The sequence below is a fragment of the Alnus glutinosa genome, chromosome 1, assembly GCF_958979055.1.
Source record: "Alnus glutinosa chromosome 1, dhAlnGlut1.1, whole genome shotgun sequence".
NCBI lineage: Eukaryota > Viridiplantae > Streptophyta > Magnoliopsida > Fagales > Betulaceae > Alnus > Alnus glutinosa.
In genome coordinates this window covers 5123652-5151505 of record NC_084886.1, presented here as the reverse complement: position 1 = coordinate 5151505, position 27854 = coordinate 5123652, and the positions used below count along the sequence as shown (strand labels likewise).

General features: G+C 36.2%; 1 protein-coding gene and 1 pseudogene across 1 annotated transcript; one reads left to right on the top strand and one right to left on the bottom strand.

Annotated features, from left to right (window-relative positions):
* Nucleotides 1-10931: 10931 nt before the first annotated feature.
* Nucleotides 10932-13577, bottom strand: LOC133867913 (putative pentatricopeptide repeat-containing protein At5g40405; annotated as a pseudogene).
* A 2396-nt stretch (nucleotides 13578-15973) lies between these two features.
* LOC133858623 (uncharacterized) lies at nucleotides 15974-17237 on the top strand. Its single transcript, XM_062294095.1, has 4 exons — nucleotides 15974-16345; nucleotides 16555-16619; nucleotides 16717-16908; nucleotides 16952-17237. Exons 1-4 carry the CDS (start codon nucleotides 15974-15976, stop codon nucleotides 17235-17237), a joined length of 915 nt encoding a protein of 304 aa, XP_062150079.1.
* Nucleotides 17238-27854: the final 10617 nt, after the last annotated feature.

Below are 27854 nucleotides of genomic sequence, written 5' to 3'. Positions count from 1 at the left end.
AGAGAGAGAGAGAGGGGGGTAGGTTTCAGGTTCTGATTATCTGAGGTTGCTTTGGTTAAAATAGATGTAATATTTCCAAAAGAGGAGTGTAGAAGATAGGGGAGAGAAGCATCAAATCCTCTCACCAAAAAGAAAAGTAACGGGGAAATAGGGTACCTTTATCTTGTTTGACCAAAAGCCCATACATTAAATGTAAAGGTCTTGATTCTTCACCATCCTAATTATGGTATGTTGGCTTTCACACTCTAACAATGTTAAAGTGGTAATTCAATTGGATACACGCCTTATAGAGTAAAAGTCATTAATTTAATTTTTTCTATTCTTTTTTTATGTGTACATGTCAAAAAAAAAAAAAAAAAAAAAAAAAAAAACAATTTTAAAGGAACCCATCTTTCTTTCTTTCTTTCTTTCTTTCTTTCTTTCTTTCTTTCTTTTTTTTTTTTTTGTTTTTTTGGAAAAATCAAATTTATTTCTAGATTTTCTTGCAATTCTGATTTAATTATTAGTTTTTTAATTTCGACAATTAGATCTTAAAAGTTTTTTTTTGGTTTGAAATATATTCATCCATCAACCTGCCTTCCTATTAATTAACAATATATTATATTAAACCAATCAATCAATTATTATCACATAACTCTGTTTTGACATCTATTTAAAAAAAAGAGAAAAATTTTATTTTGACATGTCATGTATCAACTGTACATATCACGTAACATAATTACTTTAAATAGCAAATTTACCTTAAATAAAGAAATTATTTTTTAATTTTTTAGGCATATTTATTATTTAAAGTAATTGTGCTACGTGACACAAAAAGAGTCACGTGACATTAATTAATTGGTCTTATATAGCATACTGTTTATTAAATAGACAATAGGTTGACAGGAAAACCTATTTGAAATCAAAAGAAAACATAAAAACTTAATTGTTAAAATTGAAAATCTTAAGAATTAAATTTAAATCATAAGAAGTACATTTCATTTTTTTTTTCATGTTCTTTTTAATTTCTATCAAATTTTGGTCAAGTTCATTTATTTTTTTTACTTCTCCTAAAAAAAAATTCTAACATTAAAACATTTTAACTTTTTGAATCACATTAATTATTTTAAAACTTCTTTCTATTTTATTTCACGTTAATCACATTCTATTTCTATTTAAAAAAAAAAAAAAAAAAAAAAATTTGTCCACAAGACTTACCAAACAGGGCCTAAGAATCTTTAATCTTCAATCGCGTACACGCGTAGCATCATGATCCTCTTTAATGAACTTGACTTATGGAGTGGGAATTCATTGGGTGAATAACGACAAAGATGAAGGACTTTTAAGCGGTGCTTTGATGACCATTGGATTATGGGGAGCTCCATCCTATTTCACCGTCAAAGTACATAAATAAGAAAGAGAGTACCCAAGTTGCTGATTTGGGTTAAAAAAGGAGGGGGTGATAAAAAGGAACGGTCATGGGAGGACCGAAAGCGAGTCAAATCTGACTTTATTGGATCATGCCCACCCCTCCCCAACCTGATCTCCAGTGGTACGACCGGAGCAACGATCAAGTTCAATGTTCAAAGTTAGTTGTAGTTCTATAATATATATATATGTTACTACAAATCCAATTGTCTCCCTCCGGATGGGGTCGAATCCCTGCTCTCTCTTTTGTTGTTAGTGCTTGACTGCTTGTATTATTTAAATCAGGTTGGGGGATGATTGAACTATCATAACCGTCAATCACGAGGTTCCCAATCTTGGTATTTTGGAAGAATCAAATTCTACTTACAAATAATAATAAATATATCACTTCTTATCCTCCCTCCCACATTTTTCTTTTACTTTTACCAAGTTGTAAAGGTCAAGTAGGTGTGGTATTACTGTATTCCTCGTCTTCAAATGCTATTAATTAAGCAACTCGCAGTTCTACTGTTACATCATTTAACTAATTTCTTTGAATATATATATGCGATTTTAAAAATATTGTGAATACTTGTGATAATTCGTGTTAGCTTATCGGGTTCGAATTGTTTTGAGGTATGATTGTATATGTCAATAATAACTCGGCTTATTTGTAATTACACGAGTCAGACTCGTCAATTCTAATTCATTAATTCCGTGTTAGGTTCGCAAGTTGTGTTAAAAATTGCAAACTTTTATGTCGCTTGTCGAGTTTGAATTGTGTAGAGACGTGAGTAGAAAACTATATATAGATATACATATATATAAAAGTCAACTAGTCTAACTCGACTTATTTAATTAAATATGTTAGACAGGGACGGAGCTACCAAGGACTTTTGGGGGAGGCCCAAATTCTAAATGCAAACTCTCTAAAGTCAAACCTCTTAACCCAAACTCATTAATTTTGTATTAAACTCATTCCCTTCCCTTATGGGAGAATTTTTTTTATTGAGTGAAAGTAAAAATTGATTGATGTAATATAAAGTAGAAATAATTTATATGGAAAAGTGAAAAAAAAAAAAAAAAAAATTGTATTGTAGTGAATTTTTTTATTTAAATAATAATAAAAAATTATTGACGTGATATAAAAAGTAAAAAATGTTAAGAATGTTTTGAAATTGATGTTTTTTGGGAGATGTGAAAATAAGGGGAGGGGAGGGAAAGGGAAGGGGGTTGTTAAACGGATCGAAATCTTCAACTAGCTTGTAGCCTTACCCTAACAAGAACAATTCGACGGCAGCATGACACGTGTCATAATAAGATTGGGCAGTAGCACTTATCTTTCAGCTAAAGAGACAAACAAGTGATTAGCAGAATTGTCACTGGGGTTTCCCTCGTCTACAAAAGTGAGTGATAGCAATGTTCAATTTGTACCCAATCAAAAGCTGACACCTAACAGATTACAAGAATGTCAATACTGTTCTGAAAGAGGAATGTTAGAGCATCTTCTGGTGTTCTCATATAATGGCATAAATGTAATTTTTTTGATTAAAAAATTGCATCTATGCCATTCCAGGATAACACTAAGAAATGCTCTAGCATTTCTCGTTCTAAAAAGACAAAGGGCAATTGTATCCTGAATCAGTGCATATATATATATATATATATATATATATAACAAATCTCCTTTGTGTTCGTGTATTTTCTGTGAGATTTAAATAGAGAGTAATAAATATTTATTTATTTTCAAATGAAACCCTTAATTACGATGCTTTCATATTCAAAATGGCCATATATATATATATATATATATGATTCGAACTAGTAACTTTCACTTCATGAAGTATTGTCTCTAACTGATTGAACTACCCCTTAAGACAAAATGGCCATTGATTTGAGAGTGAAATGATGTGAACGTTATTTATTAAACTAGATAAGGTGATTCAACGTGGCTAATAGATCTATGGTCAATTTCACAAGTAATGACCTTTGACTCTAAATGTGGCTGCATTAAAGGAAAAAATAAATAAAAACGGCTGCGTTACATGTATCTCCGAAGAAATTCCAGGTTGTCCTTTTCAAAATAAATAAAATTCATCTGCTAAAAGATTAATTGATAGTAACTTAGAATTGCAACGTGGAAGATATGTGCATGATGGTTAACAAGTCAACTATAGTTAGCGTCTATATATATGTTAGAGTTTTGTACGTATCCCTGTCGACAAATTTCAGTCATTAATTTGGGTTGTAATTAATACCAGTAGAGTTTGAGTTTGATTTGAATTAGAGTTGAGTTTAGTTCTGAAGTTGATATCAAATGTGTCATTTTATTATTATTATTATTTTAATACAATTATTTTTGAGTTTTTGTTGATCGATTGACTGATATTGTTGGAATTATGCTTGCTTTAATTTTAATTGACAACATTTGTCTTGAAACATGATAAAAACTTAGGTAAAACTTACCTTTAAAAAATCAACTTGCAAAGGAAGGCTATGGTGTCCAATAACTTATATACACATGGTTAATAAAAATTGTGCTTAAATTATGTGGGGTATTTAAGATCGTAACATATCATCACGCTTCCAAATCCGACGTTTACGGTGGCCTACTCTATTCTATAAGTCGCTCTATCTGTGACTCAAACCTAAGATGTGGTGTTTGATTCTGATATCAAATTATACAAACCGTGGGTAGAACTCATCATTAAAAACCAGCTTGCAATAAGAGAGTACCCAAAGGCTTATCTCATATACACAAGCTTAAAATCACATTTAAATTCTGTAAAATACTTAAAAGATCGTAACAAAACACATCGTATTCGTCATCTCTAAGTGTTTTATTTGGGTACGTATGAAAACCGTTTTTCAAGCTAGGAAAAAAATAATAATTAAAAATTCTTTTGGTAAGGGCACATATGAAAAATGGTTGTCTATAGGATTCACTAAAGAAAATTTATTTAGTAAAATTTGTAAAAAAATTAATTTATTTTTTTTAATAAAATTCATGTTGGAGCTAGACAGAATGCAACCATATATAGCGAGGCAATAAAACAATTCTGGTATCCACTGCACATCAAGTGGGCCACTATAGGCTGCCACACCAGCCTCTATATTTTTATTTTCATTTGTAATAAGACAATCTCTATACATTAAGAAATAGGGATTAGTATCTCCGGCCGGCCGCACAAGACGTGTGGAGTACTGGTGGCCTAATTATTTTTTTCAAAAAAAGGTGTTTCTGGGAGAAAATCTCGTGGAAGGTCTTACCGGTTTACAAGATTGTTATAAATAAGAAGATTTGGCTTTGTGAAGCTGCTATGGTTTTGAAGAACGAGAAATGTTTCTTGCATAACAGTTGTGCAATTGTTGTATAAGAGACAAGAGACATAAAGTGGATCCCACGTGGGACCCATGTGATGGAACCCACCACATGAGATCCATCCATATCTCTTGAATCTTGCATAATAGTTGCCCAACTGTTAGACAAGAATCATGTCATAAATTAAAAATAACTTATTGTATCGAAAATAAAATAAAGAAATCGTCACACTCCACGTGAAGTAAATGGGAGATGATACACTCACAACCCTCACCAAACTTCTACACAATTCCCACTCACATGTGTGTGTTCCATACACGTGGATCCCACACACATGTGAGTGGGGGTTGTGTGAGAGTTGGGTGAAGGTCGTAAGGCAAGCATTTCCCGAAGTAAATAGGAGAGTAACGTTACTTGGTACAAAATGTTGGCGGGGGGACCCATGAGTGGGGTCAGAAGTAAATATGGCATGAATGTAATGTGGCGTGTGCCCCGTGTGCATAGAAATTAGGGAAGCGTCCAAATAATTTTCAGTTTTTCACACGTGGGTTCTACTAGTACACCTAAGATAATGATAATAATAATAATAATTATTATTATTATTATTGATTCAGAAATTGGTTTTATGAATTATTTTGTCTTATTATTAATTATCGCTATCTCAGGTGTTGCTGTCTGGCCCCAAAAGAAATAACTGATACATGTTGCCCAGGCCTCCCAATCACGATTGCCTGTATTTAAAGTCACCCAGGTTACGTGTATATATAATTTGCCGTTACAACTGACATTTCCGCACCCCTGTGAACCTCCCCAGAGTCGCCGCCGCCGCTTCTGGCCACTGCTCATGTCTCCGTCATATCATTCACTCCCACTCTTCAATTGTCCCATGATTCTATTTGGAGCCGTGTTATTTGTGCATATATTCATATTTACGTTCATTTCTATTACAAAAAGGAATGCTATTTTTCTTTTCCCTGTTAAACTTTTGTCCAATTATATTTACATATAAAAATATTTTAAATTTGTGGATTTGAAAAGAGTTGGATAAGATGTAGAACAGGGATGGAATCATAATTTTTCATTTAGAACTTGGAATGGTCAAAGTATGAATGAAAGTTTAATTTTATTTTTAGTACGAGTCAAACTTAATTTTTAAACCTAAAAATACATACATATATATATATATTTATTTCACTTAATTAAAAAAATTAAAAGAAAAGGTCTCTTTATATTTTAAGAGAATGTGTAAAGCAATAATCATTATCAAAATTTATCAAAAAATAAATAAAAATTCAATAATCATATCTTTTGCCAAGTACTTAATTTATGATTAATTAAAGAATGACACAGAAGCCATAGTTAATGCTGAGTTGATGGACATAATTCCGTGTTTTTTAGAGAAGATTATCATTCTACCTCGGGCGATTAGGGTTTTCCTCAACCCTTAACATTAATTCCTCCTTATTTAATTTGTCACTGTCCAGATTATCACTCATGAGATCAGAGTAACGCGTCAAAGATTTCCATGCATTCACTCATTTCCTTCTTTAAATTTATTTGACTTTTTTCTTTTTTTCATTATTTTTTTAAGAAAAAGATACCTGAAATATTCCTCTAGATTTTTCTTTGCACGTCATTCGGCCGCCACGAGTAATTTTATAAGTCACTCTTGTATTCTTTTTTGTGTTTTTCAAAAAATGATGTGACTTTTAAAATTACCACTTGATCAAAATTCAATAATAATCAATCGATTAATGGTAATTTTAAAAGTTACGTTATTTTGGAGGGACAAAAGAGTATCTTCCAACTATCCTCAAATGTAGACTTGCTTTCTTTTGATATATATATATATATATATATATATATATATATATGAAATTTAACTGGATTTTAAAAAAGAAAAAAGAAAAACTGAAATTCTAACCTAATTTGCTTTCTTTGTAAGACATGGATCGAATCCTCAGTTTAAGGATTATATGTCGACCCTAAATCTGTTTTTAAAGTAGAAAAATGTATGTTTGTTAAGACGACAAAAACTCAGAATCTATTCTGGCAAAAAGGAAGAAAGAGATCAGAGATGCGACATGAGCGGTTAGGAAGTGATGGAAGCCATGGGCACATCCTCGATCAGCTGGATGAACGACAAAACCAGACATGGAGAATGTTGCATGTTCACGCATGCATGCAAGTAGACGATAAGTACGTAAAGTATGAAGGAATCAATTATTATATGTTCTTCTATATGTGTCTTATAATAGAAACTGTTTAAGCTTCCGAAACTAAACACAAAAAGAAGGTGTGTGTGTATATATATATTTATATTCTCTCAGTGATCAATAGCTGCCGTGCAGGAAATTCTTATTCCTCCATTCCCAAAAATCGCATCTTCGCGGGCAGGAATTCTGGAATGGAATAGTTAGCAGCCTTGTTTATGCGGATCATTATCCATCGGCCAATTGCTCTTTGTGTCTCTCTACCTTTATGTTGTTCACCACAAGCACACAAAACCTCACCGGCCACAAGGATCGGAATAGGCCGCACTACGGTGAGTAATGCATGCACCCCTCTTTATATTAATTTATAACACACATTTTATAATATCGTTTTCGAATCTAATGTTTACTGTAGCTCACTTTATCTCATAAGTCACCTCTTCTGTAACTCAAACTCGCAAAGTGGTGTTTGACTCTGATATCAAATGATACAAATTTTGAGTAGATGTTTGGCCGCGTCACTCGATCTCCTCATATATATATATATATATATATATATATATATATCAAAGTGATAGACTACGAGAAAAAAGGATTTCTCTCCCTATATATTCAACTGCCCATTCATGAGCATTTGGCTTCATTACACTTTTTTATTATTATTATTTTCTAAGGACGGCATAAATCTTATCATTCAGCCAAAGAAACGGATTATAATTAATCTTATTTGGCTGCTCAATCTTCATAGTAATAATTATGTCAATTCTGCCTAAAAGTCTTTTCAGGTGATCAAGAGGGCCTCCTTTTTCAGTAGATGAGATTAGGATGAAAGTATATATTATCTCAACGCTTATTTTCTCTGGCTTGTTCTTCAAAATCAAATTTTGTCATGCTGTAATGAAATCAAGATTTCTTTAAAGGGAGGGTGTAAAAAACTTATATATACATGATTAAAATTATACTTAAATCATGTAGATCATTTTGAATCGTAACATAATGTAAAGTGCCCAATTAATCACACTCAAATTAATTTTTAGGGGAATTCAGTTTCTTATATTTTAAACCATATGTTTGTGGCTGGTACAAAAAGAGACACCCTGAAGGAGAAGATGCCAAAACGTACAAAAACTTAATTTCAATTGATGTCCTGAATAACCTTTTTCAGTACCACCATGTACGGTTGTTATTGCATTTCAACTCCTAGATATATATGCTCATGCTCTTTTTTTTTTTTTTTTTTTGTATAATTTGAAAAACACCAACAATTTCTTTTTTTTTTCTTTTAATTTTCTCTCTATTCTATGATTGGGGTCTGGGGAAGTGGGAACTGGAAGTATATGAACTTCGACTGTTGTAATGGTTAATAAAAATAATTTCTATTTTCTAATAGCTTATTTTCATTATAAGGAAAAAAGTGGCTTCTGTGGAGTAATTTTCTTTGGGATGAAGAAACTAGATACAAAGCAAGTTGCATGGACAAAATAAATGCGACGACGTGCGCTTCTACTTAGTACTCTTTCGCTTCTCTGAAAAGTTGAAATGGTTCGATCGTTTTATTGGATTAGATTAAAACAATTACTTAAAAGTTAAAGCAATAAAAAAAATAATTATTTTAACATTATTTTAATTAAAAGTTCTCTTTTAGTTACAAATTAACTATAAGAAATGGTGCCGACGTTGAACTCTTCAAGTCATTGTTTTTTATTTGGAAGATGATCGTACTTATTTCTCTTGCTCATAAAGAAAAGTAATATACAGAAGAAAATATAGCTTTTACTGTAAAGCATTTTTCGGTTGCATGTCCTTTCTTCTACAGCATTTATATGGAAAATAAACAAAATTTTAGTCATAATTATATGGCCGTTAAGAAATGCATATAGAAGATAATTACCTTAGAAAATAGAGTAATGATATATGGATCGAGGACTAGAGTGTCCTCCTTATAACATATTCCTAAATGTCATGTGTCTTTTTTTTAATTAGTTAAACACACACACGTGTGTTAAAAACTAGGCTTGGTCCCCTTATTATTCTTAGTCAAACCATATTAAAAAAAGATTTAAGGCAATGGCGGTTGGCATAGCCCATAATGCACTTTTCAATTGGGGATTAGGTCGGTCATCATATATAGGAGCCTTACCTTTGACTTCCAAGCACTTTGACACAGTTTCAGAAAGTCATGTGATCCCGACGCCCATGCCAGAGGAATCGGATTCTGTTGGGTTGTGTTAGAACAAGCATGAGGAAGATGACAGTCCAAAAACACTAATCTAACCGGCCGGCCTCTCTGCTGATGCTCTAATTGGACCACATAAATTTGAATCTTATTAACAAACAAGAGGCCGGTGGTCATGTTTTGCGGCAACAGAATATTAGCTAACGCTCAAAACCAAACTAACTTTTGGTCTAAAGTGCTTCACACACCCGAAAAAGCTAAACGAACCAAACGCAGACTTTAGACCTCAAACATGTAAAGTACTGTATACATTTTCGCTTTTTATATAAAAGGTAGGCATCTCAGCCTAACTCTCACCACTCTACATCTTTTCATCTTTTACTCCATAATTTTCTCATAATGGAGTCGGGTCGACTCTGATTTTCTCTTTTTCGGGCTATTCTACGCCGGCAATAGCCCTCTGCTCGGGTATGAGAGCTCCGGTTATTACTCCCATCCCCTCCTTTTTAGTCAAAGATCCGTATTATAATTGAAAGAAGTTAGATATAATGGATTAACCATGGCATTTGGCCAGATTTTTAAGTATATATTATGACCAAATCAACCGGTCTTTATCGGGTTATACGTACGTTCTTTAATAAGCTCTTACGCTTACTTAACTAAGCAACATATATATATTCTGACAAAAAAACATTTTATCATAGATTTTTATTTTTTATTTCTGTTAAAACGGTACTTTCTTTTTTATTTAGAGAAATTTATTTTAGCTAGAACTCCATATGATTTAGGTGTTTTTCAAATCGCTCCTTGAGTTTTCAATTCGATCTTTTAACTGTTACGTTTTTCACCCTTATAAAATAAGATCATTTTGTCCGATTTTTAAAAATATACCCATTATCAAAAGAGAGATAAAAACACAAGAAAGAAAGAAAGAAAAATTGGGCATTATATGTGAAGGTGAAGAAGCTGACAGCTATGTGTGATAATTAATGGGAAGGGCTTGAGATGAAGACATTGAGTATTATTCGTTCAATTCTTGCCCTAGAGATAAAGCCTACATAATGGCGTGGAATGAAATTTCTCCCTAAGACTTGTGGAAAAAATTGGAGAAGATATATATATATATATACCAAAACCCACTCTTGAAAACTAGCTTGCAAGAAGAGGGTGTCCAAGAGTTTATATATACATATTATTAAGATTGCACTTAAGCTATGTGAGACACTTAGGATCGTAACACTTGGTTGACGAGTAAGGATGCTTTTAATAGATTGTATCTTCATTTGATATTCTTGAATCTTGTGACTACATTGTTAGTTGAAAAGAAGACACTTGAACCAAAAGAAGTAAAGAACAATTCTGTTGGAAACAGAGAAGTTCGAGAAACCAATGAACAATTCCCAAACAAGGTCATTTGTGGTGATGTCCAAAAAGTCATGGAATAATTTTCATAGGGAGCAGTCAAGATCAAAGTCTCGACAAGGAAGGATGAGACATTATCACTCCCGGCGCAGAAAGTTAAGATTTATTTAGAAGAGTTAAGAAAAATCACGAAAGCTAAAATTCCGTGGACACAATGATCACTGCATGCAGTAGATGGTGAGATGAAGGTGGTGATAATGTTCTCATGGCTACAAAATGTTGGAGTTATGAAAGTTAGGCAAGGTGTTTTAGTGGGGGGTAATAAAGGAGTTTTTAGAAATCTGTACAAGTTGATTGGTGGCAAGATTAAAAGTCGATCAAATGGTGGAGTAGAAGATAAAAAGAGGAGTGTTTGGTTGAAACATCACAAAAGAAAGATTGGTGATGGATGGAAAGGAGTAAGAATTGCAAATAATGTAACTGATAGGATTGCATAGCCAAGTTTGGCTGAGAACGACAATCATTATTTGAAGTCAATTGAAAGCATCTCTTGTGGAGGAGCTGAAACGGCCGGGGTACCTCAATAACTACCAGTGAAGACATCTCTTGTAGAGGTTTCTTTGTTGCCTTTAGAATTCCACATCGATAAGTCAAAAAATAAGGAAATGGAATTCCTACATAAGAGTGGTAATCTCACATCAGTAAAAATAGAAGTAAAGAATTTATCAATCTTTAAAGGTGAGTACATTATCGATCTCTTTTGATTTATGAAGTTGGGCAAAACAAAAATCACAAACGACATGACAGTCACAGAATAAATAAAATACCTTTGAACAAATGAACGGGAAGGTGAGTGAGGTATTTCACCAATAACCCTTACAAGAACAGTCACCGTCTTTAAAATGGTGAAACCTATTCCTGTCTCTCACAATAATCTCTCTGTCAAAAGTTTTAGATATCATTTTTGTTACTTCATGACAATCCCAACAAACCCTAAGGTTCTTCACAATCCTAATGGGCACACCTTCCTTCAAAGTGATCAAACCAAAAGCAATCGCTACCTTCTCACTGTGTTTACACAAAGCATCCTCTTTCTCTTCCTCTTCTATATCAAACAGCACAGGGTTGGTGTTAGCCACATAACCTGATAGTTTCAGCCGCTTTGAGATCTCTGCCTATTAAAGCACACATTGAAGCCAGTGATCCCATGATTCATGGGAAATCTCCTAACAGCAAGATTGATCCCACGATATATGGAAACCTCCTAAACAGCTAGATAGACTTGCAATTTAAATGTATTACGTTTGAATAGAAGATAGACTTGTTGATAAAATAGTTTGTAACTGAAAGTCTTATAAATATACAAGAGCCCACACGTTCAAAGGTGTGGAAGCCAAAACAAGTGTTGTGAAATTATTTGTTTCTTTACTGCCAACGTCATCTCAATGTCGTCATGCGTAGGATGGGTCTTATCCCCAACAATGAACTCATGAACTTCGCCATCAACCTCTATAACACTACAACCAGGGAGCTTTCTCACACCTTTGGCTTTCATAATCTCTCGCGCACTACTAACCCCTTCCCAGTTCTTGGAATCAGCATACATATTCGACAGGAGTACGTAAGCACCATGATTCTTGGCCTCCAGCTCCACTATCTTTCTTGAGGCAAGTTCACCCAGATCCATATTTTTATGCATTCTACAAGCATTTAGCAAAGCTCCCCAAGCACCAGAATGAGGCTTCACAGGCATGTTATTTATGAAGTTTAAGGCTTCATGTAAGCGGCCAGCTCGACCATATAAATCCACCATGCATCCATAATGCTCGAGCTGAGGCTCAATACCATACACTTTGCTCATTGACTCAAAATGCTCACGACCTTCTTTAACCAGTCCAACCACACTACAACCTCTAAGAACAGAAACAAAAGTGACCTCATTGGGTTGAACCCCTTCTTGTTTCATGAGGGAAAAAAGTTTAAGACACTTCTCGCCAAATCCATTCATAGCTAGCCCACCCATGACACTAGTCCAAGTATACACATTTTTTTTCCCCAGAAAACTTCCATGGCCTTATTCACGTTTCCACATTTCGCATACATGTCAATCAGTGCAGTACCCAGTGTCACTGTCAGTCTGTCACCCTTAGCTTGTTTCTCTCTATATATGCGTGTGCCCATCTCCCGATCCAATGCACCTAAGTGGGTACATGCAGATAAAACCGAAACCATAGACACCTCATTGACCCTCATACCCATCATTTGCATCAAATTGAAAAAATCCAATGCCTCCCTTGACTTCCCACTCTGCGCATACCCTGCAATCATCGCATTCCACGCAATGGGATCCCTTTGAGGCATTACATCAAACAGCTCCCTTGCAAAACCAACATCACCACATTTCGCACAAGCACACAGCATAGCCGTCTGACACACTAAATCCGGGTCAGGAATTACTCCGAACACCCGATGACATGAGCTCAAGCAACCCAATTCAGCATGCATGAAAATTAATCCACTTTGAACATGCGGGTCATGGTCAAACCCATGTTTAATTAGCGCGCCATGTACAGACGGACCCGTCTCGCGCGCCACGAGCTGCGTGCACGTATGAACCAAGAAATTGAAGGTGTAGTTATCGGGCGAGACATTGTTAGTAGAGTGGAGAATTCTGTTGTAGAAGTGAAAACTCTTTTGATGGTTTGAGCTTTTGCAGTGGGCTCTGATCATAGAGTTTAGGGCGAAGAGGGTAGGGTTCTCGCATTGGTCCAGGACTTGATTGGAATAATCAAGATTGTCGGGGTTTTTGAGGGCTGCAGTGGCTACGAATTGGCCTAGGGGGTGAGGGTCGTTAAGAAGACCGTTTTGTAGCAGTTGGGTGTGGATTTGCTTCAGCTCTTTGAGCGTGGTGTCCGATTCTATTAGAGAAATGATGGGGTGCTTTGCAAAGCATCTTAAGGAGTTCATGACCAGCGAATCTGAATCTGAGGTGATGAAGAGGGTTTGTTTGGGGCCCTTTTGTCTGCATCAGACATGGTTGCACTTGCACCCGCGCCAAGTATTAGCTGCAGCGAATAAGAGAAGATGTTAAGGCCAGTTTTGAAAGAGTAAATAAGGATTAGTGGCGCCTCTCTATTTTCGCTTCTATTATTGATGGTGAGATTAGATTTTGCAAATCTAATAATTAAGTATATAAAAATCTAAGATGTACAAATAATTGTCACGTTATTTAAAATTAGGAAAAACTTGACTGAATTCTATTTTTGAGAAAATTTTAATCTTCATACATAGAAAAACTAGAGCATAAAGCTCTAAATAGCTAGAGCAGATTGCTCTAAAAATACATTAAGGATATCCTCAAGAATTTCTTCTATTCGTACCCTATTTGATTTGTTTGATAGCTGCATTAGCTAGGCTATGAGTCGCAAAATTAGCTCCTATTTTGGTATGACGAATCTTTAAGTTCCGTAACGTATTTGTGTGTGCACGTGTTACATAAGGGTCAAATTGATGAATTTTATGTGTAAATAAATATGGTTTATGTGTAAATCTAGTTTAACAATCTTAAGTTAATCCAAGAAACCAAGAATTAAACAATATCTACATCAATATAAATATAAATATTTACAAATTAATATGAACAAAAGTTGAACATTGTGAATATAAGCCACTATCTCTACACATCTCGGGAGATGTAGTAAATGGGCATTGGTTTGTGGATAAAAGTCCCTACGACTGAGTCCTTTCTCTTGGGTCTGGGCTTCTCTAGCGCAGCCAAGAGGAGAGTGTGGGAGTCCCTAGCGTCTTCTTGCCGCTAGGAGTCCTACCAGTCGTCTTAGGCCTGGTCAAGACCCCTGTCTTGATCAAGTCAGAGATGGAGGAGTTAGTCGAGAAGTTAGGTGAGAGTATGAGATTATTGGAGGGAGAGAAGATGAGCATTGTGATTACAGAAGACGATACGGCAAACTTGAGACTAAGAAACGGTCGTTGTCTGATTGGGCGCATAATGTTCGAAAGAAGAGTCCAAAAGGAGGCTTTCAGGGCTTTTATGGCTCGGTTGTGGAAAACATCAGGAAAAGTGGCTTTTAAGGAGCTGGATGATAACTTTTGGCTTATTGAGTTCTCCTCAGAAGCAGACAAAAAGAGAGTTCAGGAGGGCTGTCCTTGGTTGTTTGATAGGAATATTCTGATTCTCAAAGAAGTGGAGGAGAGCACCCCGCCAGCCCAAATGGACTTTTCTAAGTCCCCGTGTTGGATTCAGGTTCATGATATTCCTCTCATTTGCATAAACAAAGAAGTGGGGTATAAGATTGGAGAGTCTATTGGGAAAGTAGAGGATGTGGATGTCTCTGGAGAAGGGACAAGCAGGGGGAGTAGTCTTCGGATCAAGGTGCACATAGACATCACCAAGCCTCTGGAAAGAGGCCGTGCTTTGTGGCTAAATGAGAAACTGGTCTGGGTCAACTTCAGATACGAAAAGCTCCCACATTTCTGCTTTAACTGTGGGCGCATTTTCCACAACAAGACGCAGTGCAGTGATAATAAGAGCTCCAAACAGAAAGCTGAGGTTTCCCCAAAACTCTGGGGAACCTGGCTCCGAGCAGAGGAGCCGCGGACAACACAGGGAAGACTGTGGCTTGGTAGAGGAAGAGCAGGTAGTCCCTTTCGGCCGGAGGTAGCTGATCAGAGGGGAGGTGACAGCGGAGACGACGCTGCGTCGGATTCGCAATCAGCGAAGAAGAGGGAAGAGACCCTGGTTCACCAAAGTGCGGAACCCAACAAAACTGTCAGTGCACACAACGTTGGGAATGACAATGAAAAGCAGATTTTGCAGACCATTTTGGGGAAAGAGGTGTGGGACTCAAAGGCTGCTGAGACAGGACAGTTTCAGAGTCTCAATCGGCGATGTGATTTCATGGAGTTAATGATCCCTCGAGACCAGCTGGCTAAGGTGGATTACCCTTCGGTTCCTGAGGGGGTCACTGTCAAGACCACAGAGATTAATCCCCTGGAAGATCACATGGGAGGCTCGAATCAGGTTGGGCCAAGAAGTGGGCCAGGTGATGGAAAGTTGGACAACATCTCTCTTTGAGGATGGGCTTGGGCTGGAGGAGGACCCTCAGGGGGTTGGCATGGGTCAACTTTTGGAAGAAAACAGAGTTGAAAATCATGTGCATGGAGATGGGTCTACTCGCAGATGGAGACGTAGAATCCGTTCCCCTCCATTGGTCCTAGACCAGCCGAAGGGGGGCAAAAGGAACTCGGTGGAAGCAGGATTATCTGTTGGGGATGACTCCACTGAATTGGGAAAAAAGGGGAGATTGGATGCTGAGACGTTGTCTAATATGGCTTGGGCGGAGGCTGGGCACCAGCCCCGCCAGCCACGATGATACTCCTAAGCTGGAACTGCTGGGGACTTGGGCACCCCTGAAAGTTCGGGACCTCCACCAAATGGTGAAGGAGAGACGGCCCACTTTTGTTTTCCTGATGGAAACTATTAGCTCCAAACAGTATATGGAGGTTATCTGTAGGAAAATTGGTTTTGACAAGGTTTTTGCGGTCGACCCGATAGGAAGGAGTGGGGGGTTGGCTTTTTTGTTTAACTCGGAGTCTACGGTAGAAGTGTTTAACTACTCCAGACGCCATATCAATATCATGGTTAAGGATGGGGATAATAATCCATGGTGGAAGCTCACTGGATTCTACGGCAACCCAGACTGTGCTAAGAGGGCTGAATCGTGGGAATTGCTTAAGTTCCTGAACACCTGCTATCCGACCCCTTGGCTCTGTGCAAGGGATTTTAACGAGGTTGTAGTGCAGGAGGAAAAGGAGGGCTCAAACCTCAGGAAGGAATCTCAGTTGACAGGCTTCAGGGAAGCTCTGGAGGTCTGTCGGTTAGGAGACCTGGGTTTCTCCGGATCTTTGTTTACATGGAGCAATCGGAGGACAAATGGCACTTTTACGAAGGAAAGGCTCGATCGTGCTTTAGCCAATTCGGAGTAGTGCTCTATTTTCCCTTCTTTTTCTGTAGTGGTCTTGGCGGCGAGAACCTCCGATCATAGTCCTATTTTGGTTAACTTCTTTACTGGTTACAGGAGAGGATAGGGTCATGGAACGTTTGGAAGAGGCTTCAAATTCGAAGCCAGCTGGTTGAACGATGGTGAGTGTGGGGAAATCATTCGTTCGGCTTGGAACAAGGGTCCTAGTGACGCTTCCCCGTCCGAGGGGATTTAGCAAAGACTTTCGGTATGTCGTAGGGCTCTGCTGAATTGGAGTGGGCAAAAATTTGGGAAGGTGGAGGAGGACATCAAGAGGAAAACTGATCAGTTGGCTGCTCTCCAAAGCAACGAATGCCCGGCCTTAGCTACTCAGATTAGATCTCTGCAAAGGGAGATTGATGACCTGCTGGAGTTTGAGGACATGAAGTGGAAGCAGCGGGCTTCGGAATGGTGACCGAAACACAGCTTTCTTTCACTCCTGGGTTCAGCACAGGAGGAAAACCAATCGCATCCGGAGTGTCATAGATGAGCAGGGCAGAACGTGGAGGAAAAACAGAGACATTGGCAAGGTATTCCTCAGCTTCTATGAGGAGCTTTTCACCTCTCAAGGGGCTGGCTGGGTGGAGGAGTGCACAAGATTGGTTGAAACCCGGGTCACTGATGACATGAATAACCGGCTTCTTCACAGATTCTCAGAGGAGGAAGTCCAGAAAGCTTTATTTCAGATGCACACCCTCAAGGCCCCCGGACCGGATGGCTACCCTGCTGTCTTCTATTAGAAAAATTGGTCCACAGTGGGAAGAGATATTTGTAAAGCTGTTTTGTCCTTTCTCAACGGAGGGCAGTTTGACACGGGGATTAACTCGACCAATATTGTCCTAATCCCTAAGGTTAATTCTCCTTCTAAGCCTTCTGATTATAGGCCTATCAGCTTGTGCAACGTTTTATACAAACTGATTTCCAAAGTCCTAGCTAATAGGATGAAGACCATTCTCCCTCATATCATTTCTCCGGAGCAAAGCGCCTTTGTCTCGGGTCGGTTAATTACGGACAATGTTCTTGTTGCCTTTGAGACCCTCCACACTATGGCAACTAGGGTTTCGGGGAAGGAGGGGTATATGGCTTTAAAGCTCGACATGAGCAAAGCCTATGATAGATTGGAATGGGACTTTCTAGAGTCTATGCTTCGAAAACTCGGCTTTGCCGATAGATGGATCAATCTCTTAATGGCGTGTGTCCGGTCTGTAACCTACTCCATTCTCATCAATGGTAGACCTTTTGGGAGAATAGTCCCTTCGCGTGGCTTGAGGCAAGGTGATCCTCTTTCCCCCTACTTGTTCATTCTATGCGCGGAGGCCCTGAGCTCCTTAATTTGCAATGCTGAAAGGGCTAGAGGAATAACAGGCATCCCGATCTCTAGGGGAGGTACTCGGATACACCATCTATTTTTTGCTGACGATAGTCTATTATTTTGTAAAGCAAACCTTAGAGAATGGAGCCAAGTTGAATCTATCCTTGAGTGCTACGAGCGGGCCTCAGGCCAGAAAACCAACAAGGAGAAGACTTCCATCTTTTTTAGTAGGAATACCCCATCAGAAGCTAAAGAGGAGATTCTGTCCAGAGCTGGTGCGGGGCTGGTTCAATGCTTTGAACTATATCTAGGACTCCCAGCCCTAATCGGGCGTTCTAGGGTCTCCTCCTTTAATTTCATAAAAGGGAGAATTTGGGCTAAGCTTAATGGATGGAAGGAGAAGTTCCTTACGCATGCCGAGAAGGAGGTGTTGTTGAAGGCAGTCATACAAGCGATCCCGACGTACACGATGAGTGTTTTTCGTCTCTCTAAAGCTTTGACTAGAGAAATCAATGCTATGATGGGGAGGTTTTGGTGGAGCTTCAAGGAGAACACCAACAAAATAGCTTGGATGGCTTGGAGGAAGATGGGCAGAAGCAAGGACCTCGGGGGATTGGGCTACAGAGATATTGGCTGCTTCAACATGGCCATGCTAGCAAAACAATGCTGGAGGCTTCTGAAGAGGCCGGAATCCTTGGCTGCTCGAGTTATGCGTGAAAAATACTTCCCTAATTCGGAATTTCTAGAATCCAATTTGGGAAAGAAGCCTTCCTTTGCTTGGAGAAGCATTTGGCAGGCAAAAGGCCTTCTCCAATAGGGTCTTATGTGGAGGGTGGGGAATGGTCACAGGATTAATCTGTGGAATGACAAGTGGATCCCAGCCACTCCTCACAAAATTCTTGATCTCGTCAGGATGCTTCCAAGGGATGCAAGAGTGGCTAATATCATCAACAGGGAAGCCAATTGGTGGGATATTCCCCTCATAGAACAAATTTTTTCAGAGGATACTGTGGAAAAGATATGCAGCATTCCCATCAATCCTAGGTCTCAGGAGGACAAGTTAATATGGATTGGGACTAAAAATGGAGGATTCTTGGTCCGTAGTGCCTACCACCTCGAAGTGGGGAGAAGAGATAGGGATAATTGGAGTTCCTCTACGGTGAACTCTGCTTCCCACCTATGGCGGCGTCTCTGGAGTCTAAAACTCCCTCGCCATATCCTTCTATTTTTGTGGAGAGCTTGTAATGAAATTCTACCTACGAAAAATAATCTCTACAAGAGGAAAGTGGTTACTGACCAGTTATGCCCGATGTGCAGCTCCGAGGCAGAATCTGTCGGTCATGCTTTGTGGAGATGCGTCTCGGCTCAAGCGGTTTGGGGTTGCTGTAAGGGTCCCATCCAGAAGAGCTCTGTTGAGGCAGAGGAGTTCTTTGAGGTTTTTGCTGCTCTCTGTGATAGGTTGGAGGCCAAGGATCTTGAACGATTTGCCACGGTCGCCCACAAAATTTGGTCCCGGCGTAACAGGGTGGTTTTTGGGGGCGCAGTTCTGCCTCCGAACGTCCTGATTAAAGAAGCCTTTGAGCTTGTGGAGGAGTTCCGGAATGCTCAACTGCGCACTGAAGATCTAGGGCAAGGGGGGCAATCCTCTAATGGCAGATGGGTCAAACCAGCGCCGAATAACATTAAAATCAATTGGGATGCAGCTCTGGATGGACGGAAAAAACTAATGAGGATGGGGATTGTTGCTAGGGACTGCCAAGGGGCTGTGAAGGCAGCCATGTGCGATGTCATCCCTTATATTAGGGACCCAGTTGTAGCGGAAGCCATTGGCGCTGGGTGTGCTGTTCAATTTGGTCGAAAACCTGGGGTTTGAGTCGATTGAATTGGAGGGTGACGCCCGTGAAATTATCTTGGCTCTAAGGGATCCTGCGGAAGTCGATTCTATTCATGGGCATTTGCTGATCGAGACAAGGCAGTTGTTGGATTCTTTATCTTCTTGGAGGGTCTCCCACGTTAGACGCGAAGGGAATATGGCTGCTCATCTTCTAGCAAAATTTGCTTTGTCTGAACAGTCCCAGCATGTGTGGTTTAACTCTTGTCCCAGTGTGTTGTTGAGTGCTGTAAATGCAGATCTCTATTAATGGAAGCTTCTGTTTCCCTTCAAAAAAAAAAGTTCCTACGACTGTGTCAGTGATATTCAACTAACGATGTGTTTGAGATTGTAATTTTGTAGACAAAAAGTGAGATTTTAAATTAAATCACATATAATAAGGGTGTGTTTGGGATTGCGATTTCGTTGAGAAAAAGTGCGATTTTAAATCAAATCATAGAAAATGAACCGTTTGGAAACTGCGTTTTTAAAAAATTGCGATTTGAAAACGCAGAAAAGTGCTTATTCAAATCGCAAGCAATGTGGTGCTTTTTTTAAAACACAGTATTTTAAAGGCTAACCTGCGATTTTAAAGGCCAAACTGCGATTTTGCCAAACGCTTAATTGCGTTTTTAAAAATCATTTTTTTTCAAATCGCACATTTTAAAATCGCTATTTTGAAATTGCACTTTTTGAAATCGTAAACCCAAACGGACCCTAAATAGTTTAAAATTGTGTTTTTTAAAAATTGCGATTTGAAAACATAAAAATCTGATTTTTTCAAATCGCATGCAATTGATATTTTTTTTGAAAACACAGAATATTAAGGTTAACCTCAGCGGTTTTAAATATCAAACTGAAATTTTGTCAAATGCCTAATTGCGCTTATAAAAATAATTTTTTAAAATTACACATTTTTAAATCAACTTTTTAAAATTACAAATCAAACCGGATCATAAACCTAGTCATTACTTTTACCTGGAAAGTCCATGCAGTTGGCAGCATTAATGATAGAAGGAAAGAAAAAACAGTAAGAAATGAAGTAAATGGTCGTCATTGAATCATATTTTTTTTCTGATTCTTGCATTTCTCATTGACTAAAAACGTTTTTCATTCCCTGTTGAATGAGGAATATTGCGCAAACTTAATGAATTAATAGATGTCTGCCTCTCTTTTCTAATCATTATTGCGTTTACGGAGAGAGAAAGACTACAGACAGTAAAAGGATAATCTAATGCAGATGAGGGCCAGTTTCCAGCCACAATAATGATATATGTTTGTTAAAAAAAAAAAAAAAAATCATGGTAGACTTGCAGATCCTGTTCATATATACCTCTCTATTTTCAAAATAAAATTTCATTTTGAGCTGTGAAGCAACTATATATATATATATATATATATATATATATATATATATATATATATATATATATATATATATATATATATATATATGTATAGATCCTCCCTTTCCCTCTTAGAATATCATAGATTAATAAATAAATTTTTTATTGAATTTCAGCATACCAAAGAACTTGACATATAGAAAACGGAAGGCAATATTCAACGTTAACTTTTTCTGGGTTTTGAGTTTCTGACAGTACCTCAAACAAATAATTTTGTTCTTTGTTTTTATAGGGAGATCTTTTTAATTATCATGCCCTAGAACAAGTGAAACAGATTTTAATCGTGAAAGCTAGCTAGCTATAGCTATAAGCCTAGCTATAAGTATGTTCTGATTATATTATCATTAATTAGACACATTTCATCATGCTGGCCGGAGATTCACTCTCTGATATCATATATATATATATTTAGAAACTGGTTATGGGAGTCATCTTCTTAACTAATCCTTTTTCTTTTTTCTTTTTTTCTGTAAGTTACGCTATAAACGGACGTCGTACGTGCACCTTCATGAAGAAGCTAAATTTCCATGTGAAAGCGAAGGTGCCTGCTCAAACTAATTAACGAACGCTGGCTAAAATGTCAATTTTAGGACAAGGAGCACTTTTGAAATATCGCAATTATTCAAGCAACTACGCATCAGAAAGTAAACGCCGTGGCACCCACGAGCCTTGACTTTTAATATAACCCATGATCGATCATCAGCTGCTTCTCATATCCAATCAGTACGGTACTCATGATGGCCGGCCAACAGATAGAAATATTAAAGCACTCTCTTTGACATCGATTTCAGATTATCATACGTACAGTAGTGGTTTAGAAAATATAAGGGTGATTGATTAATGTATATAGCTCATGACTGCGAACAACAAAGTACGTACGACTAAATATATACTTGACAAACTCAGTTGTCTTTGACATTTCATCAAACTGGGCGTGCCCTGTTAACCAATAGATTGAGACTGTAAAGCTCTAAGTATTTGGAAGAGGCAGGGAGGGACCCTGGGGGGCTGGGGTCTATGCAAGGAGGATTCAGATCACACTAATTAGCTAGTAATTTGAGCATTTAATGTAAAAAAATATATATAAAATAAAACTTACGTGTTCAAATAAATTTTAAACATCAATCAAATTTGATGTCTGAGAATGAATTTATGATCATTGATGTTATATGGAACGCATCCTCATTGACCATTCATTCATTCACCTATCTAGTGACGTGTTTAGGGAGAAGGGTTTGTTACAAGAGATCTGCTATATGCATGTTTTTTTTTTGTACATCCTTTATATATGTTTTTATACAAATCAACTATCAAAATTTATAGAATTCACATGAGATGATCAATGCATGTTTTGAATTTTTTTTTTTTTTAAAAAAAATGTGATAAAAAAAAAAAAAAAAAAACATTTCTCTTGCTACAATCCCCTGCCCAAAGAACAGGGGGGGGCAGGGAAGTTGCAGCTCAATATATGAAAACAAAAAAGAAAATAAAGAAAGAAGACCCAATTTCTTTTCTTTAGATTTTTTGAGTCCTTAGAGCACAAGCGAATGGACCAATTAAATGCAGCTACGCTGGAGACTGGACTAACTAGAACAATTTCATCAACAAATTTGACTTGGAAAAGGACAACCTAAAATATGTAAAAGCTAATTAATTAGGAAGACTTGTTCAATTTTTTCAACAATGAAGTCATAAAACTCATGCTTGTCTTTGGAATTGACTTGTAGCCCAACCTACGTGAGCAAATGTGGTTTTGTCTTCGAAAAATAAAGACGTGTTGGTTTGGGAAATTCTTAGAAAATATTTTTTGCTTTTATGTTGTGACGTGACATAAAAAAATAAAATAATTTTAAATATTTTATAAGTATCTTATGTTTTGAGTTATTTTTAATTTTTTTTTTTTTTTTCAAAAAAAAAAGGTAAAAAACCTATCCTAAAAAACATTGTCAAACGAGTCCAATACAATGAAAAAATACACTTTAAAATTTACATTTAATTCGTTCAAAAAGCAACAACATTTAATCCGTTCAAACTTTCACTTCATTAAAAATTACAATCTCTATTAGCATTTGGTGTTAAAATATATGGAAAAATCTTATATGTGATGTGCACGTATTGTTTTTGTTTTTATTTGAAATGTTCAAATTACGTACCCGTAAAAATATTTAATTGTTTAAAATAGAAAGAACAAAGAACAAGATGCTTATCTAGCCAACACTTAAACATGGCTCATAACAACCTCTTACCACAAGATGCGTACCTAACCAACAATTAAATTAGATCTGGCTCTAGCTACTTGTTGGGACACCCCGGACGTCACTAGTAAAAGGGTGATTTGGCCTCCCTCAACACTAGTAAGAGAATGGCTGAACCACCTTCACAACCTTGTAAGGTAGTTCGGCCACCTATTGGCCTTCAACTTTTTTATATTTTTCTTCTTTGTTGCATTGTTTTATGATTTTTAAGGGATAATTCAGATATTTTAAATAAAAATTTAGTATATGTGTGTCACGTACGTATGACAGTTTCCAATACGTCCATTTTTCACGTAAGATCAGATGCTGAAGGATGGTGTAATTTGCAACAAAATGATAGTACGTAAGAGAGTTCATTGTTGTTTTTTAAAGTTTGATGAGGTAAGTGCAAAATGGCGTATAAACTCCGGAAGGGGTTAAGTGTATTTTTTCCACATTTTTTGATTTAAAAGTTTGAGATATAATAATGTATCTTTTTCATGGAAAACGAATGCATGCAGCCATGCACCCACATTTTATGGCATGAAAATGAAATAAATAAACAAGAATTGAGAAAGCATTTAAATATAATAACTTGACCATAAATAAATCCCAAATAATTCGGTCGATTTGACTTGAGAATTCAATGCAACATTAATTCTAATCCCATCACTAATTTGCATCCTATACAATTTTAAAGAAATTTTAAAATTTTAATTCCATAACAAATTAAAAGTCTTTGTAATTTTAAATAAATTTTATATTTTAAAATTACGTAAATTCAAGCCGATTTTTACATCGAACGCCATAAAAAAAAGGTTTTTATTAAAGATGGATTAGGCTTAAGTGTAAAAAAAAAAAAAGCTACAACACCTATACAATCGTTTTTTCAATACTCAAGATATAGTTTTAAGTGTTTTTTTAAAAAAAAAAAAAAACAAAAAAGAAAAAAAAAAAAAGAAGAGAGAGAGAGAGAGAAAGAGAGAAAACGAAGTTAGATTTTAACCATTGAAAAACTTACATCACCTATGCAGTAGTTTTTTTTTTACAGCACAAGTCAAATTTATCAAAGATATGACATGTTACCGAGACAACTACAAATTTTTTTGTTCCAAAAAGTTTTTTATTCACTTTTGAATATACGTTTTTTCTTTATTAAACCAAAGACAATTTTTTTTTCAAAGTTTTTCTAACACACAAAAGCAATAACCTGATAAAAATATACTCAATTTTCATTAGTAACATGTCACATTTTTAATATGTAATATTTTTCATGTCATTCAATACATGAAATGACTTGAGAGCTTTCCAGTGAGAGTTGTTTTGCTGGGTGATCCCTCCTCCCGGCTGTATTTTTTGTCTCTCTCTCTCAGCCTTTTGAGCTGTAGAGTTTTTGTTCCCCCCGATAGATCTGATGGTGGTTGATCTTCCCATAGCTCATTTGAGCTATGGTGGTTTGTGTTTTGTTTTTGTTATTTCTTTCTTTTGGTTTATGGCAGGGAGATTCAACTCAAGAAGTCCAGTTTGGGGAGTGGCTGGCTTCCTGTGTCGTCGATAGTGTGCTTTGGCCGGATTTTAAGTGTTTTTCCTCGAATTTGAAGCCAGATCTACGCACATCTATCGACTTCTACTAGACACGAGCCACCCAGCCGCATTCCCCGTCGCCTTCCGCCCCTTCTGCTAGAAGTATTGGTTGTGTGGATCACCGGGGCTCAGTGCGTGATCCTCACGCGCCAGGGAGTCTTTGCTCTTTGATTGCGCGTGAAGCCATTCTCCGCCTTTTCAAGCCGTGCTTGGCAGCGCCTGGGGTCTACGACGTCGGATCTGTTGCTGGGTGCTTCTGGTGTCAGTGCGTGTTCTACGCGCGCCGCCACTCTGGCGAAGTCTGCCATTTTCTCCACTGCCAGCGACTTGTATTTGGGTTTTTTTTTTCTGCCATTGTGTTTATGTATTCTCCTTGTTTCTCCGGTACAGTTTGTCTTTGTATTGCTTAAATCTTAATGGAATTTTTATTGGCTAAATGCTATATCGGCCCTCTTTTATATTGAGAGTGTGCGTTAATGTAAAGAGAGGTTCAAACGTAATTCCTGTAAGGTTTGTATTTCTGCTTAGGCAGCTTTTTTTAAGTCAGATCCTTCTGGTTTAGAGTTGTATGGATCTTGTACCTCATTCTCATAATGTAAACCTTCGGGCCTTTTTAGCAATATATTTGGTAGCACACGCTAGTTTGTTAAAAATAAAAATAAAAAAAATTGCATGAAATGACTTAAATTTAAGTAATTTGAGAATCTAAAATTTGAAAAAAAATTGTTGAGATCCTAATTTTTTTTGGTCCGTATTCAAAGAGCAGTGAACATTAATAGAATTCTTTCAAATGATCTCATCAATTGATATAGAATTCAAGGGTCAAGATTTTGTAATCTCTGCAGAGACGACTGCAGTTATCATTTCCAAGATATGAGTAAATAATGATAATATAATGCATGCTATTTAGTACATTTTATTTTGTTTTTTTTTTTTTTATTATTATTATTTTTTAAATCTATATATTAACTATTAAATCCGTAAGATTCAAACATGATTCAAGTGTGGGTTCTACACCTCTATGTTGATTTTCAAAATAGAATTATAGAAGTTTTTTTTTTTTTTTTTTTGAAGGAAAAATTATTAGAATTATTAGAATTATAGAAGAATAGGAGAAAGATATAAATAATAATTCAAAAAAGCATTTCACTAATATAATATTGAGTTGTTAAAAATGACAAAATCTTAACCATTAAATCCTAAACTAATGGCCAAAGATTCTAAGCATTCTACAATTAGAATATTTTAAGAAATCTTGATATTAACTACAGCATGAAAAGGGACTTTCTTCTCTTGTAAACCTTGATATTAACTACATTTTGAATTTTCATATGCAAAATAGTTAACCAAAACATATTTTTTCTATTTTAACTAATGAATTTCAAAAGGTACTATATATAAAATTATCTATTATTTCACTATATCATTCTTTTTTAATTCTTTCTTTATCTTAATTCTTATATATTTTTTCCACGATAAGTCATTCTTTTTTAACATGATAATTTTTTTGAATAATTATTTGCTATAAAATCAACAAAATTTTGTTTTCATATGAGGTGGTTCATCTAAATATAACCTTAAAATGACAAACATAGATTTTGTCAGATAGGCACACTCTAAAATATAATTTTCAAATTCAAAAATATATTAGAATATTGTTATGGCATAAATAAGTTTTGGTGAGAGAGAAAGGGGAGAGAGAAAGAGAAATAAATAAAAAAATATATATGCATTTTACATTTAATTTGCATAATATAAATTTTTTAATAAATTTGTTAGCTATTTTAACTTGAAGATGAAAATGACTGAGCCGTTAGAAATGCTTTATAAAAAGTAATAACGAAGTATTAAAAAAGTATGCCATTTGGGGCATGAAATTCGAATTTTGAATTTGACGTCCAAAATAAAGAAAGGGGGAGTGGGGGTTCAGAGAAACCGCGGCGGCTCGGTGAAAGGTGTCGAGCCGGAGCCAAAGGGAGCCGTGTAGGCGAGGCCGGTACTGGGAAAAGAGAGGTGGAGAGAGAAGAATAGGTAGGGGCCACAAGGATGGTGAGTCATCACCTCTTCCCTAAATCGCGAGCTCCTATCTGATTACGATTGATTGGACATGTTGCTTTTGTTTTCATTCACTCTCCTTCCCACTCCCTCGTTGTCATCTACATTTCCTCACGATACTTTTTTTTTTCCCAAATTGCCCTTTCACTCTTATATGGTTTTTTTTTTTTTTTTTTTTTTTTTTTTTTTTTTTTTTTTTTTTTTTTGTTTACCAATATTATTAACCACGTTATATAATATATGAATTAATAGTATACTTTCGATGACACTCTAATCTTTTGTGGTCAATATTTTTATGCATAAAATACTCGATAGTATAACATTTTTGTCTGGTTAGGAAGCAACACATAACTTATGTGACGACTTATACGCTTTGATAATGACTTGCTGAAAAAATACAGTGTGTGTGTGTGTTTTTTTCACACTTTGGACAAGGCCATAAAAAAGATAAATATTACAATGTAAATTTCAGCAGCGCTTTATGTTTTAAAAGAATATAAGAGATAATTTCACTTAAGAGTACTGAACATCAAAACGTCTTAAATTAGATACTAAATTATCAGCTGTTTTGAAAAAAGATTATTGAACTTCTAAACGTCTTAAACTAATGTATCAAAGTTTCTAAACTTCTCAATAAATGGTAATCCGTTAGGATTTGTTGTTGAATTCTGTCAAAATTTTTAAAATATCATTTATTTTTTTTAAGAAATTTTTTTTTTAGGATTTAGGTGTTTGTAAGAATTTAACGGAATTTACAAAAATATCCATGTTTAAATCTTTGGAAATTTTTATAATTTTTTTTTTAAAAAAATAAACACATGAATATTTTGAGAATTTTGATAGAATTTAATAACAAATTCTAACGGATTACTTTTCGTTGAAACGTTTAGAAACTT